This window comes from Alligator sinensis, unplaced genomic scaffold (genome assembly GCF_000455745.1).
Source record: "Alligator sinensis unplaced genomic scaffold, ASM45574v1 scaffold1008_1, whole genome shotgun sequence".
Taxonomy (NCBI): domain Eukaryota; kingdom Metazoa; phylum Chordata; order Crocodylia; family Alligatoridae; genus Alligator; species Alligator sinensis.
This window is the reverse complement of record NW_005842013.1, coordinates 2,118,705-2,135,541: the sequence shown is the minus strand read 5'-3', so window position 1 is coordinate 2,135,541 and position 16,837 is coordinate 2,118,705. Positions and strand designations below refer to the sequence as shown.

The 16,837-nt window shown below is 47.3% G+C and overlaps 1 protein-coding gene across 1 annotated transcript in view; it reads right to left on the bottom strand.

Moving 5' to 3' along the window:
* MAP6 (microtubule associated protein 6) overlaps nt 1-16,837 on the bottom strand; it is an 81,329-nt gene that overhangs the window by 17,257 nt on the left and 47,235 nt on the right. Inside the window, exon 2 of the mRNA XM_006021976.2 lies at nt 361-571. Coding sequence (XP_006022038.2) covers nt 361-571 — 211 coding nt within the window. The remainder of the gene's footprint in view (nt 1-360; nt 572-16,837) is intronic.

Below are 16,837 nucleotides of genomic sequence, written 5' to 3'. Positions count from 1 at the left end.
AGGCAAAGCACTTGTAGCTTTGTAGTTACTAAGTCATAATCGTCTAGAGGAGAAATCGGGGAATTGCAAATGCACAGATACTGTCCTTGGGCCACAGGCTGAGCTGCTACAATTCAATGTGGTATCGCTGACTTCAGGGTGCCTACACTGACCTACAGTAGCAGAAAATCCAGCCCCCTCTGTCCTGTAGGATGTCAGAGAATTAATCCTAACAGGGTCTCTGGCCAGCAATGCGTGGGATACGGGCCGTGGGATAGACTCGGGCAGTGCTATGACGTCTGCCTAGGAAATGCCTTGCTGTTCAGATGGGCCCCGTTGCAAACAGCGCTGGCCCGCGTGGCCTTACACTGTATTTCTCACCTTTGGAGATTCTTTGTAGGGCTCACTGTAGAGGCTGCGTATCCTTCTGCGTTCGAGGAATTTATCGGCTGGCACGGGTTTGTTAGGCTCCCCCTTGAACTGAGCGCTGTAACTGGTTTCATGGGTCATTTTCTCCTCGGGGGGCTTGTATGAGACCTTCGCTCTTATAGCTTTCACTGGCTTGATGTCAGTCCAAGGTCTGAATTCATTTCTGGGGATCAAAAAGACACCAGATGCAGGCATTGAAACAACAGAGGAAAACACAGAGAGCGGAAAGGGAGGTGGGGAGTTGTAAGTCCTGTTAGACGGGGCTCTCATTTGGTCTAACTGAAAGCCAGCTGAAGCCCACGGGAAAAATACTAGGCTTTGGATCTGGCCGTTCGAAACTGCTGGATGCTGAAAACATGGGAACTTGGTTTAGCTGCTCAAATACCGGGCTCCTTTGAAACTCGGGCCCAAGACCTTTTAAGGTCCCCTAGATCTATGCTGAAGGCAGGGCAGGTCATCACCGTAGGGTACCTGTATGCAAGTATGGAGGCTGCTTAATTAATTAATCAAGTCTTCTGGAGCATGGTAATTACCGCACTCCAGCAGCCTCTCACATCTCGTGTATCAGCATCCTCGCTTCAAAATGGTGACAGGGGCATTTGAGCTAAAGCTCGTTGAACAAGCTTTAGTTCAAGCACCCCCACAAGCACGGGGATGCTGATACAAGAGACACTGTGGTGCTTTAATTAGAGCGGCTCTGGGAGCTGCTCTAATTAAAGCGCTGCTCCCCGCCACCCCTGGAGTACGTGTAAAAGCGTCCATGCCATGTCACTGGAAAACTTGCAAAGGACACAGCTGGTTTGGAGAAGTACGAGCTTTCATAGACAACAACCTACTGTGTCAGATGCCACCTCTTAGACCTGTGCTTTTTCATCCGTGCCCTAAAGATCCCAAATGAGAAGTTCCTACAAATATTTCTCTTTTTGGTGAAAATAATGAGCCATATTTATCATTTACTTGGTATCCCATCTCAGCACGCAAGCTGGTTAGCACGCTTACCTCTATGAGCACCAAGTAGGCAAGGACTTCAATACTTCCTACAATCACCACTCATCACTGCCTATAGGTAATGTCCTGTGTCATACCAGAAAAGGTGCATTAAGCCTCTGTGCATCTACCGTACTATTTTAAATATATATTTTTAAAGAATTAACTCAAACTGACTGTGGTTTGTATAGGTTTTGTGGACTATGAGTTAACACAACCGCTGGTGAGGCCCTGGTAACAGCATTTGCCAGAGTAGGCCCCAAGGAATACAGAACTAGGCATACAATATATGGCTTGCACAGAAGTAGCTAGTTAGCTTTAGAGGAGCCTCCAAGGCCAGGAGACAGCGAATGGATGAGACCGGTACAGACCACCGAAACAAAGATCAGCGTGACCCAGCACACAGGTTTGCGTGGGAAGATCGGTGCTAATTGATGGGAAGCAGGATGTGGAGGCTGTCACCTAAGTCTGTTTTACTCCGTGATGAGAGCTAGGATGTGTATGCTGTAAATGCAAAGTTGTTTGGTATATAAAAAGGGGCCTTAAAGCTTTGTAGATAATAGACCTGGCCGGGCTCTTTGTCACTAAAAACCAAGCTTGCGGTCTCTTTCTTGTCACAAGGATGGTGTTAAGGGCACAGCATGCACACAGACCATCCAACCTGAAGCAGCCTGTTGTGACCGGTAACACCTAACCCCAGAACAACACTAATTGGAGTCGGATAAAAACCCAGGCAAAGTGGGCCCTGACAACACCGGTGAATCCCCTGCACTATGTGCCATTTACCAAACAGGAGCTACAAGTCCAGATCTTTTCTTCATCAGCCCCTTGTGGCAAACATTAGACGTGGTGAAACGTTTCCATCACAAATGTTAGGGGATGGTTTAACAGGTAAAAAAAAAAAATATCTCCATTTCTTTTGAAACGGGACAGGCTTCTGATGGGAAATTGTTATTGTTGTTTCACCAGCCCCAAACTAGCATTTTGATTGGCTGTCAGGCAAATTCTTTCCATTTTTCAATGAAAACTTGGGAGAAAATTGACAAGAATGAAAATCTAGATTTGTTGAAATGTTTTGCAAAGAAGGGGGAAAAAACATTTTTGAACCAGCTGCAGTAGAGAACACAATCGGCATCCTGAGCCAAATTATTTCTTCATCTGAGATGAAATTCCCCACTACTCAAGGTGCCAGCATGCATTTTGTAGCTCCAAAGTGCTGAAGTGGGACTTGAGAGGCTCTAGAAGAAGTCTCACACACCCAGGTAGCATTGCTTTTGTTGCTTTTTAAGACTCTTGCAGGCAATACATGGGCATCTTTACATTTCCAATCCTGCCTACCATAAGCACTATTGCCCTATTAACACATCTGACTATGGCAAAAACTCACAGTTGTTATTAATTTTGGAGCACTTTTAAACAATTTTAAAGGAGAGACCTACTCGCAACCTCCTGGCAGTTAGAGCAGACCCCCCATAACGCTACATCTCCTTGACTCCCCTTCTTCTTAGAAATATTGGCTCTGCTTCATCTCTCTTCCATCCAGTCATTCTGCTAGGCCCCCACTGACACCAGTCCAGCTCCATCCTCTTTGCAACCCCCTGCAGGGAGTTGAAGGCTGCTATCAAAGCCCCTCTCAGTCTTCTCGTCTGCAGACTAATATAACCTCCAGAGCCATCCCAAGGTACTTCAGAAGATACGGAGCCCCATTCTGGACTCACAGTGTCATCAGAGAGTGGTCAGGCATTGGACCAGGCTACCTAGAGGGTCTCCATGCTTGGAAACTTTCAAAAGCAAGTTAGACAGGCACTTGGCTGGATGGGTAAGTCAGGGATGATCCTGCCTTGAGCAAGGAGCTGAACTAGACAACTTTGTGAGGTCCCTTCCAGCCCTACTTTCCTATGATCGGTAACTAGGCTCTATATTTTAGATGTAGGAAGGTTTCAAGACATGGTATGGAGCATGTTCATTGCAGAGTAAGTCATGTCATGTCACTGAAGAACCTGCAAAGGACCCAACCCTCTCCACTCCCATTGAGAGCTGAGGTTCCCCAGCACCTTTACATGATTGGTCCCCCAAAAAACAGAGATCTTTGTACCCGAGTGAGGTGGTTATAGCTTCAAGATCTACAAGGAGTCCTGGCTGACAGTCACAAATAAGTATAATATAGTTTGCCAAGTCTGTCCTGCCCAGAGCTGGGGGGCAGGGTGGAGGGGAGGTGGCTAGACCCGATGATCTCCTGAGGTCCCTTCCAGCCCTCAACTTCTGTGAATCTCCACTCTGGATGTGCTCTGCTGGTATGAATGGGGATTAACAGACAATGCCGAGCATGCTAATTTCTTATTAACATCCACCATGCAATAGTCTGTCTTGTATTTTAGCATGGCCGACCTGACGACTGCTTTCTGGAAGAGAAGTCCCACTGCTTTCCATTCACTCCCCCCTTTTTTGTTCAGCGTGTGTGTAAATGAGGTCATTTCAGCTGCAGCACGCCTGGCACGCTGATGACTCTCTTTTCCAAAGCCCCGTGTTGCTAGACACAGATAGGGGACTGTTTGTCTTTGTCAGCATCGGGCTGGGATTGGGGCTCGGAGGAGAGACAGATGGGTGCAGATTACAAGCACAAAACCGAGACGGGGCTAGACAAACACCGGAAGCAGGCAGATTCCTTCTTAGCTCATTCAATAATCAGATTAGGCCCATCTTTGTGACCAACATTTACCACCCAGGAGTCCTGTTTTGTCCAGAAAATGGTTGACAGTGTCCTCCTCCTGGCTGAAGGCCTGTCTTGGAGCCCCAGACCTTCATCACCTCTACTGTGCATGCCTACAATGACTCTACGATGAAGCCAATGCAGAAGACCTCTTGGTGCAGGATGAGAATACCCATCACAGAGTCCCACAGGCAGCTTGCACAAGTGCTGTGCACTAGAGAGTACACTGGGTTTCACCTAGTCTTGTGTGTACAACCTCAGATGCTCCCTCAGATGTGTACAGGATGGTTTGGATAGGGATGATCCTGCCTCAGGCAGTGGGGTGGACTAGATGACCTTTGGAGGCTCCTTCCAGCCCGACTTCTCTTTGATTCTGTGATCTGCTAAGCTCTTTATGGTTTGAATCCCCGATGTCTTAGGAACTGCCCCTCTCTTGATGCTTAGACTCAGCAATTTAGATCAGCCAGGATCATGGGATTGCACTGCTTACACGCTTTTGCCAAAGAGCTCGAGGTAGGTGTTCCCCACAGAGGCCATTGATTGGAATATGCTTCCCCATTTGGTCTACACGAGCCTGACTTTGCTGATCCAGAGGATGCACTGCAAAGGAAAAATGGAGCACAGTTTCTCATTGCCTTGCTTATGGCTGGGGAATCACTTTAATGACACTGTGTTAGCTAAGCATCTTCTTGATTTGCATTTTCTTAAGCTTAATAGCCACTTAACTGGGGGAGGTTGGGATGGACTCCCTGTATACCTTGGGAAAGAAAGGAAATACAAACTAAGCAGAATAGAAAAGAAACAGAAGAAGACAACCATGAGTATGGGCTACTTCTTAGTACCTGGCTCAATTTTATATTCATGCTGAATTTTGTTTCTATAGGACATCTTGCATACCTTCTATTTGTTGGTATGAGTCTGATTTTTTCAGTCAATGGAGAGCTTAGCAGTAGTTCCTGGAAAGACATACTGATATACACTCCCTCCCTAGCCTGTGAAATATTTCACAGAATAGGCCAAATTGCTGTTCTTCATATCCTACATCACCCAACACACTGTAAAGATGTTGATCTTAAAATGTTGTGCCCTGCTGGCAAATGGGTTATAAATACTGGACTCTTGAAGGGACAGAGTAGTGCCAGGGATCTGAGCCCATCATTCAAAACCTTATTAGGTCACTCAAGAAAATTATTTATAGCTTTACCCTATTCCCATATTGCCAGCCATTCCATTAAGTTCAAATTCTCCAAACAAGGTTGTGACCATGACACTGCTGTGAGATATCTACAGCGTACAACATTAAATCCCGGTTGCAGCCAGAACTGGACCAATTTTAACCGGGCTCATATTCTGCAATGTTTCTGTGTGGCTTAAAAGCAAACAGAGGCTTCTCTAAAAAAAAAGCTACCCCTTGGGCACATCGATATGAGATGCTATGGTGCAGCAGCAACAAGCTACGGCGCAGTAGCATTGCTAGGCATTAACCGTGCGGCGACGCTCCTACGCAGTAGTAATGAGCTACTGCACAGGAGCATCGGGGAAAAAACCATGCGGTGATAGTACTGCTGGTTACTGTGCAGTCATTTAGTGCTGGCTTATGCAAGTACTAAATGACTGTGTTGGTAACAACTGGTTGCAGCCAGTACTTGACCAATTTAAATCAGGCTCATATTCTACAATGCTTGTGTGTATAAGGGATGTAGCTGTAAAGCAAATGGAGGTTTCTTTAAGAAAAAACTACTGCTTTGGTGGTAAAGTTGGGCTATCATAGATGGATGGTATCTTTGCCAGGCTGTGCTGGCTGAGCCTATAACACTGAGAGAAAGTGACTGCAATCCTGAATGTTCCTCCATTATTATTTAATATATATCTAAGCTCAAAAGTGGACTTCTTGCACTTTGCAAGCATGTCTGACTGCAGGATTCCTGTCTACCTTTGCATACCAGTGGCAATTCTACTGGGCTCTGGAAAGGATGGGATGAGCAGCTTCTCCCTGAGTAGCAGGTGGCAGGTGCCTTGCTCCTAGGTGATGGAGCAGTTGGTGATCGCCTGCTTGCCTTGTGCAAATAGCTACCCTGGGTAAGCTGCGGATGCACAACACCTGTGCCAGTGCAACTTAACCTGGCGGGGTTTTACCCCGTCTCTGTCAGAGGTGATTGATTCTACACAGGATTGTGCAAAGTTACTCTAATAAAGGAATTTCGGTTGTCTGTCTGCTCCTTCTTTACACTGGCGTCCAGGTGAATTATAGCCATGTGTCCAGGCAGGAGCACAGTGCAGCTCAGGGAAGCAAAGGAAGTAAGGTATTCCCTTGCACTGGCATATCCATCCCTGGAGGGAGACAGCCGCTGTCACCAAGCTGTTACTTTAGCTGCTGGCAAAGGTGGAAAGGGAATGGGAGAGTAGGCAGAGACCAGAGCCCACACCCTCATCTGCAACGCAGCAATGAGCACAGACAGGCTGGTCGCACAGAAATGAGTGTAACCAGTGCTGGAGCAGATAACTTCCTCCTGGGACGCCGATCGTTTCCCTTTAGCGCATGCTGCAAGGCTGCCCCTTCACAGTGAACGTGGATGCAACTGCAGCAGTCAGTGCTGGAGAAAACGAATGCTTAATGCACACACAGCCTTCTTTAGCTCCACAGGTTTTGCTGGAGATCCCTTTCCTCTTGTTAGGATTTATGGACCTATTTCTCAACAAGAATGTAGGTTACGGGACCAATGACACCCCCTGGCTTTCCCTCTTGGCCTGGCCACCGCTTAGCAAGATGTGCTTAAAATTAACAGAGAGTCTACTGCTAGAGGAAAACCGAGCTAACCCCTATTCAAGCAGTATACGGGCAGTGTATGTGCGAGCAGACAACCCCAAATAAATGGCATGCTTCAGTTCTTATTCCAGTGAAATCCCCACTGAAGATCATTCAAGTTGGGTTGAAAACGAACCAAAATAAGCCCATGAAAGCAATGGGCAACACACCCTTGTGTAACATCAGGCCACGCGTATTGCCCATCTGGCCATATGCGACCCTCTCCAGAGCAGGGAGTGAGGTATGTGACTGGGATGCGACACAGGAAAGACTAGCCCGAAAGGCCATCCAAGCTAATGGCTTATTACTTGGATGATCTTTGAAGGATACCCATATTTTTCAGGGAAACCATATCAGCACTCAGCTGAAGCCGCTGGGGTCATTTCCCTCTGTGTTTCAAATTGGACTCCCACATGGTTGAAAGGAGACTGTCGCTCATACCCCTCCGATGTGAGGTACAGGCATAATCCAGGCTCTGATCTATGTATGGCTGTCACCTAAGGAGATGCTCACTAAAAGTCAGTCAACCACTGATTTCCTCCGCGTCCGTCTGCCAGAACCCATGGCCCGACAGGCATCAGGTTGAACCAATTCAGCGAGCTGCCATCTCAAAGCTGCTCCCCAGCAGAGTTTCAAGAGAGGTGTAGCTTAAATCAAAACCAGCATAAGACAGCTGAATTCACCATCCAAAGAGATGCCAGGCATACCAGCATTAACCCACGGTGACCTCGCGAAACCCTGTGTAGTTAGCTTATCTTGCTGACATTAGTGCAACTGCATTCAGGATCTGGTACTCGTGGGGCTTCATCACTGCACATAAAGCTGTAATTGGAAGCTGCAAACACAGAGTGCACGTGCAACCCGTGATCTATTGTGCGTGCTATGGGGATCTCTCTAGCGTCTCAAGCCACACGGGATGCAGGTCTACTATAGCTGCCAAGCTACAATAATTCCTTGTGTCCAATCCCGGGGGATGACCTTAGCTCACAGTCACTGTACACACCATGCATGGACCAAACCTTTCCACTTCCTAGACTCAGGGCTTCTCTGCAAGGCCTCTTCCATCTCAGACTGTAGGCCCCCCAGCCACATTTAGGTTTCCTTATACACAAGCTGAAGCTCCCAAAATTCGCCAGCTAGCAGGGAGCAACAGCATTCATTGCACATAATTTCTGCAGGGCTCTAAAGGCCATTAGGCAGGGTGCCACGCTTACATTTAGCACGCTTGAATTAGGAGCCCTAAATTTATATACGGGATTATGAAACCTCCAGTCTTGTTACAAAATCAATGGTCCAGAAAGGAGATACGAGAGGTCTGTTGAGAGCTGTGTAAATAATTATTTTTTGCAGTTTGGTGACTGATTTGAAAAAAAAAAAAGCCACATTAACCATAGTTCAGGGCAATCTATGATGAAAGTGGGTGGGTTTTCTTTCCAAAGGGGAAAAAAAAAAAAGAACCCTGTTTGGGAGCAGCCCAAAATGTTTCCTTCAACCCCAAATGAAATGCTTTATTTCCTTTCAAGGTATTCCATTATTTTTACCCTATGTTTCAAGCCAGGCCAATTTTTAAGAGAAAGCAAAACAGCTGGGAGAGAAAAAGTGAAAACGTTTCGTGTTGAAAATGTTTGACACAAAAATGTTCCAGCTGTTCCAAAAATGACACGTTTCATTTTCAAAACGTCAGAGCGATGCTTAGAGACGACTTCCCACTTTTTGATTAAGCCATTCACTAAATTCACAATTGCTTCTGATCTCCTGGAACCGCCCCCTTTTTTTTAGTTTTCCAATTCAGCCCCCAACTGCTCCAAGCTCTTCTTTCCTTCCTTATCACAGCAAGAAGAACGGGTTCAAGGGAATTAAAAAGTGGGAAAGGTACAACTGAAGATAACGTGGGATTAAACGGTGGACCTCATCGCCACATGAGGCCATCAAATCCAAGCGCTTAACAAGATTTAAAAAAAGGTTTGGACATTGAGATGGCTCTTAGGGATAATCACAAAACCAATAGGATAGCTCAGGTGAGGAAGGTAACCAGGTTTTGGCCCTAAAGCTGTTCTACTTGCTCTACCAGTACAATTGCATTAGGATGCTGTGGAAGCAGGGCTTGCACAGGACCACCAACTATTACAGCCTCAATTAATGTTGAAGATGGCTAATCAATGGGAATCATTTTGCACCACTGATAAAGAGCGCATGCTGACTCTCAGCAAATGAATGGAAATCCACACCCTGGAACGCAGCTTCCAGCAAGGTCGCATCGCTGCTTTTGGCAATAGAAACAGCACAGATGCCTTTTAAGAGTCAATTGCTTGGATCACAAGTTCGGATGGAGGATTCATAATGAAGTACAGAGCGTTTCGCCTGCAGGGTGCTGATGGGATTCGAGGCCCATCGGCACAGAGCCACAACCTGGTGTCAGTTCAGTGGTTTCGGTGAAACGAGTAACTTCTCCGGCACGTCCGTGACTCCAGCCCTTTGGTACCTCTGCTTTTCTCACCAGTCTCCCCAAATTAAATGGACCGATTTGTTCTGAACTAGATTAAATGTTTTCAGTCTTCGAATCTGGTGAGTTCAGCACCTGAATCAAAAACCCAATTATTTGCAAGCCTGGGTCCTATGCAGAAGCAACATGCCGTGTTATTTTCTCACGGGGAGGTCAGAAGTTTGGAGTCCTGTTGTGTGACAATCCTTCGATGTTTCACACATAGCACACTATAGCAAATGCAGCTCTCTGACTCTGGATCCACAATTACACCATATGCACTTCAGCTCTTTTTGATTAAAAGGCCAATGCCGACCAAAGCGGTGCAGCAATTGTCCTGTCAGCATGAGCGAGATTTGCCAGCACCATCCCAAGAATGATCCTGTCTCCTCTCCTACACGCGGCATCTGGCGTGCTACGATATCAGATTTTCTCGAGGGCAACGACAGCATTATTCTCTGTAGGCTGTGCATAGTAACATACTGTAACGTCTCTCAGATGTTGGGAATGGGAATGATGCTGGGCCTGGGATCATTTCCCTCCCACCCAAACATTAAGATTCAAGGCACACACATGCACGCACACACAAATGCCTGCATGCATGCAAGTGCATACACACAAGCACACACATTTAGTATAACTGGGACTATATATAGCCAGTTAGATCTCTTGAACGCCTTCACGAGACATTTGGATGTCTATCTTGCTGGGATCCTATGACCCCTGCTGACTTTCTGCCTCTGGGGCAGGGGGCTGGACTCGATGATCTTCCAAGGTCCCTTCCAGCCCTAATGTCTATGAAATCTATGTGCAAATATGGTGAATCAATCTGACGTATTAATAGGTGCCAGAGAAACCTCGCTCAAACAATGGAACAAGCACCGAGGGATGAAAAAACAACAAGAGCATTGGATATGTCTGGCTAAATTCCAGCAAGGACTGCACCAGTGCATGGGAAGGAGCAAGCTTCTCGAGCTCCTATCACCATCCAAGAGGCAGGATCTATTACAGCTTCAATTCATGTTGAAGGTGACTAATCAGTGGGAATCAGTTTGCACCACTGATAAAGAAGGCTGTGAGGAAGACCCCTGTCTACGCACCACATCTTCAATTGGGTAGGTTTTATCCAATTTACCAAGATCACACATGGCCAATCATCACACTAAGAGCAGATAAAGCAGGGACTTGTGGGCACTGGTGGTGCCTGGGACCACAGGAGCACCTCTTATTTGCAGACCCTCAGCAATGGGGCAGACACCATTGACTCTCCACAGCCCCATACTATCATATCCAGACCATTTCCACCTGCTGCCTCTTCCTCAATCCCTGTCCTCAACCAGCCACTGGGAAAAATAATGGTCCAAGCTAGAGAAAGGAGCCCCATCAGTGTCAGCTGCATACAGAGGGCATAACCATCCATGCCTCGCCGTCTCCCCAGGATGCATCTCAAATGAGAGGGCACATAACCCTGGGAAACCCTCCATGAGATCCAGGAGTGAGCCATAAGGGGCAGGGTTTCCAGACTGTAGCCGTATTGATCTAGAGGAAAAGGCAATCAGGACTCGTAGTAGAGATGATATCTTTTATTAGAGCAACAAGATTTTTGCACAAAAAAAAATTAATTGCAAGCTTTCAGGCACAAACACCCTTCATCAGGCATTGGAGACAAGATTGTAAAAGTTCTCCTGGGTAGAAATGCAAGTTCATATTTCATAGGATTTCACAGAGGAGTCAATCGATGGAAAACTCCTCTAGGCAGGCTGTTCATAGCTGGTATGAAGCCTCTCACCTCCTGTGAGGATCTGTGCTGATGCAGGTTACCTTGAAACAAAGGCAGGAGCAGGATCTCAGGTTTCAGGTGGTCACTGCTTCCAGCTTGGGAAAATATGAAGATTTCAAGGTAATTTGCATCATCATACCTGTTTCGAGGTAATCTGCATCATCACAAATCCTCACAGGAGGCGAGAGGCTCCACACCGGCTATGAACTGCCCACCCAGAGGAGTTTTCCATCTGTTAACTCCTCTGTGAAATCCTATGAAATATGAACTTTCATTTCTACCCAGAACTTTCCAAGCTTTTCTCCAATGCCTGATAAAGGGTGCTTGTGCCCGAAAGCTTGCAATTAAAGACTTTTTTTGCAAAAATCTTGTTGGTCTAATAAAAGATATCTCTACTATGAGTCCTGAATGCCATAAGGGGAAGGGGCATTTAAGACTAGCCAGGAGGAATAAAGGCATTAGCAGCAGGCTGAAGAGAACGAGAGGCCTGCTCATCAGCTAGTATAAATCATGAAGCTCTGCCTATGAAATACTGGTATACTTTGCCCTTGACATTTTGCAGCAGAGGGAAGAGTTAAACCTACATGTTACGAGTGAGCTGTTTTGAAATGGTCCCGTTCCCTGACAATAAATATGCATATGCTGAATGTCCAAGAGCCCCATGGCCTCATTACCTACATCCTCGCTTTGCTCCGTATACAAAATCCTGTTGAAGTCGATGATCATGCTGTATTGACCGGCGGGTGTAAGGACCTCATGGGTCATCTTGTCCAACCCCCCAGACACGAGACTTGCATCTATGGGAAGCCCTGGCTTTGTGAGGCAGATATGCTCCGCTGGTCCTGTTACAATATAGACCCCTACCCTCATTGTGACCTGCAGTGACTGCTACCAGTTGAGCTCCTAATCACCTCCATCACCCTCCAGGCAGTATTACAGTGACAGCAAATACTTGTCACTGTTAATGGACTCAAAACTCAAGTCTAAAGTTCAACTCCAAAGCCCCGAGATGAAGACACCTGTAAAATTTCCTCATAGAAATGCAGCCTGAAAGTCCTGGCCACGCTTGGGAAAACAACTCGTGTACATTCACCCAGGGACAACTAAAAAACACCAGCACTATGCCTGACCAAGGGTGTTTGCACCCCAAAGCTTGCAAAGAACGATTTTTCCAACTATTTAGTTGGTCTAATAAAAGATATCGCATTTACCCAAAGAGCCTTGTCCGCCAGGGGAGACTAAGGCACCCAGCGCCTGTGTCACTGAATGGGAGACGGTGCAAGCTCTCTGTTCCCCACCTTTCCAACGTGGGCTGAAGGGTCTCCTGGGCTGAGCCAGTGCATGTGCAAGGGTCTTCTCCCAGATGCACAGAGAGCTGATAGTCCTCCAGTGCTCTCCAAGGTTAAACAAAGGAGACGACCAGTCACGGGGATGCTCTTGCAGGTGGAAAGCTTTATTGTTGACACTTCGGTGCAGCAGGGTTAGAGCCAGGAAAGCGCATGTTGACACACCTTGGTATTTAAACAGGAACATGTCGTTTCCTGTAAACACTTCTCGGGCTGGACCTACCCCCTGGAAGACATGCCGTGCAGCCCTATATCGCTCTCACCGGGAGGAGACGGCCACACAGCACACAAAGCAATGAACTCTACGGGCCTCGTTTCAATAAGGTCTCAGAGGCTTGATTTGGGGAGAAGGTTTCACACAATAAGGGAGCAGGAAAATACCTTACCGTGACAGGAGTTTTCTCACCATCAAACTGTAATTTCTACTTGTGTTTTCTTTTAAAGTGCAAATAATATCATGACGACGGGTTTTTGAACCCGAAAGCTTGCTTAATAACTATTCTCCAACCATTTGGGTTGGTCTAATAAAAGATATCAAATTCACCCAAGGAATCTTGTCTAATAATATCACATGCAATTCATTCAAACACCTGTTCCCTGCCCTCTGGTGACTGTGGATTTACCTTCTCTCTGTCTGAAGCATTTCCATCACACCCATTACCATACATCTTTCTGAGCCAGATCTGTGCACTTTGAACTCTGCCTTTCCCCACGACTAGTTCCACTGACTTTGCTGGGATTGTTTGCGGATTAAGAAAGTTTGCCACTTGAGCAAAGATGTAAGAAATCGGGTCTTAAGTGCCTACAAATGAATATTAAAACCAGCATTGCCCAATGCAGTGCAGGACTCAAGCACGTATGTATATGTGCTGAAGTGAGTTGCTGAATCAGCACACGTTACTGCAGCTAAAAGTCTGGATTTAAATCTGGAGCGGAAATCTGGTAGAGCTGGCTGAGTCCATGCGGGCTGGGGAACACAGAGACGTTCGGGAGCAAGCTGTAAATTCAGTGTTGATAACATCAGGGATCTGCTGGAGACTGCCCCTGAGATGATCTATGCACAGATCCAGAGTAGAAGGGGACAAATTGGATGCAATATTTTCCTGCAAGCATGAAATAACCTTACAAATGGGGGGTCCCGTAGTGGAGTGTTTCGGCCTTGGTAAAAGCAAAGGTGTGACATGATCCTGACACATTATCACCACCTGTTATCTGAACCCTGGCGCCAACCCAGCAACGGGGTTCAGGTGCAGCAATGGCGGTTGGATAGCTTTAGCGCTGCTGCATTGAGCCACGTGAGGCTGGACACCAGCAGGCCCAGAGTAGCTGGTCTGGTCACGGAGGCAAGACTGTGGTGGGCTCAATGGAGAATATAGTGGTTGAAATTCTCCAGTATGTGTTATGACGGAGACTAGACCTGATGATAACAGTGGTCCCTTTTGGCCCTAAAGCCTAAGAATATAGATTCTGCCTTCCTTTCTTTTTTTACCAAAAACTTTCTAAACCACAGCCTAGATCAGGAGTCGGCAACGCTTTTGCCAGAGTGCCAAAAATACCCCAACCGTGACCCATACCTTGACTTGGCATGGCAGTGCCAGAGCCATGAGGGGCCCAATCCTTGTTGCTGCAGGTGGCTATACACACGCCTCCGGGAGGACAGTGGGGGAGGGACTGGGGTTGCGCTGCCCCGGCCCCTTCCCTGCCCTATGCCCTGAAGCATGCATACCATTGCCAGCAGCATGGAGCCGGTGCTGGGACTCTGGAGCCTGGTGCAGATGTTTGCAGCCTGCCTGCCACCTGATGCAGCTGCCCAGAGCCCGGGCCAGCTGTGGCAGGCAGCTGGGAGGCTGCAAACATCTGCACCAGGCTCTGAAGCACTGACCAGGCTCCAGGGTGGTGGTGGGTGCATGCACGCCTCCAGGCAGATGACGGCAGAGGGGCCTGCGGCAATGCAACCCTGGCCCCTGTCCTGCTGCCCACCCAGAGGTGCACGTGCAGCCACCACCACCGCCAGGAAACCCAGCTAAGGGCTCCAGACCCCAGTGCAGCTGTTTGCAGCCTCTTGGCCATAGTCAGCCCAGGGTCTGGGCAGCCTCCCAGCTACCAGAGCCCATTCTGGATGTGGCATGCTGAGCAAAATGGCCTAGATTATCATTGTATTCATGAGAGTCATCTCCCATCTCACTCCTCTCCGTGTGCTATGTAGGACGAGTGTGGAAGGGACAAATCTGGCTGAGGCAAGAACAGAACACCTTCTGACATGGAAAAGACATCTCTGCTTCCCCATTTCATGCTATTGGGCATTTTTTCCCCCAGTTTCCTTTGGACACCATTCCTCCTTCCCCTGTATTTCTAGCACGGTTCAGAATGGGCACAGCTGTTGAATCTCCATTCTTCCGTGTGCGTTGGCATCACCGATCATGTCAATACAGGTGTGGGATTAGAGCTTGAATAGCCTGCAAAGGAGGGTACAGGAAGATCAGCACATTTTTCTGCTTCAACAGAATCTGTGGATCCACCCGGCTACTCATAATGCACTCATCACCACAGCAGTGCTACATGATTATGTCTGCAATATCACTTAATGCGAAGTAGGGTGACCATATTACTTTTAAGGAAATCTGGGACACTGCCCCCCTCCTCCCCTTCCCTCCCTCTCTCCCTATCCCAAGTCGGTGGTGCTGCTGCAGGTGCAGGCACTGCCCGCCTGCCTGGTGCACCATGCCACCCCACCCCTGGTGCACCATAGCACCCCACCCCCCTGCTGGACTGTGCCCTGTGCCCCTGAGAGTCCAGGACCTCACTTTTAATTCTCACCAACTGGCCTGGACTAGCCTACAAAATCCAGGACTGTCCCAGCCAAACCGGGATGTATGGTCATGCTACTTAATACAGATATTGGACGTAGCAAAATGAATGGAAGATCATTCTCAGAAACCGAATTATTGGTTATTTGCAGTCTGGATGTCAGTTAAGACAAGGCTATGGTAGGGGTGCAGACATTACCCTAAGACCAATGTGCCTGACCGGGTGGCTTTCTGGCTCAAGACAATGATAAGGCAGAATTACCACTGGTGTTTCACAGCCAGAGAGCTGGAGATCAGGGACTTACACCTCCTTTCACACCCCTGCAGGAGGCATCAAAATACAGGGACTTGAAGCATGAAGCAGACTTCCCAGGCAGCAAGTTGAATGGTGCTTTGCAGCCCCTCGAGACCATGAAGGTAGGAGGTAACCCTCTGTTGTGGCCTTGTGTTCAGAAGCAGCTTTTAGCACCAGGTGCTAGGAGAGGGGACAGGCTGCTCCTTTTGGGAAGAACTGGATTCACGCACCTGTGCTCAGTGCAAGAGGAATACTTGGCATCTTCCCCCTTGGATATAACTGCTCTGCTGCCCCAGATCACACCCTGCAAAGAGCAGGGCTGGGATCTATCTTGAGGCCACTCCATGATCCACAGCCATCAACTCTGCTCATTAAAAAAGCCTAATGAAGAACATTTTTGAATTTCCCTTAAACTCAACTCTGCACCGGACAAGACGCAAAGGTCAAAAACTGGCACAGCGCCTGATTCTCCTCTTGCTAACACAGGTGGGATGCTAGTGACTTCTGAGACTTCACCATAGCGGGACGTGGTTTGCCTGTGATGCTTTGCAAGTGTAACTGGGGGCTTTTCCAACATGCTGAAATCAATAGAAAAACTCCCATTGATTTTAATGGGGGGGGCTAGATTATGTCCTTAATTTGTTATTGGCAAGAGCAGGCATTTCATGCTGAGGGTAGCCGACGTCTGGCTGGATCGATCCACTTAATATTGTATAACCTCAGCAACGACCAATGAACACTGTAATTCAAGTCCTTCCCTTGGGCAGAGCTTCAGCCATTTCAGCATTTTCAGGTCCTAATTAACACCAAGAGTTGATAAGTAATGTGCTGTTAAAAGTCCACAAAAGCTGGCTTTGGTGGATAGGATATAGTCCAGAGAGCACAGAATAAGCCTTCAGTACATGTTGCTAAACGACTAGCACATTTACTCAGACACATCCTTAAAACACAAAACCTCAACGATCTTCACATTTAGCAAGAAGGCTGACGAGGACTCTTCCATAAATTACTAACAGTGTCTATAGATAACATTTTTAGTGGTGCCCAAGTGGCTTAGGAACCTACAGCCGGGTTATCATGGCTTAACTGAATCAGTGCAACTTCATATCTGTATTTATACTAATGCAATTGGGAGGTAAATCTTTGACTTTGAATGGATCATCACTCTAAAGACGCAGATAACCCAGAGGTATTTAGACACCTAACTCCTATTAAA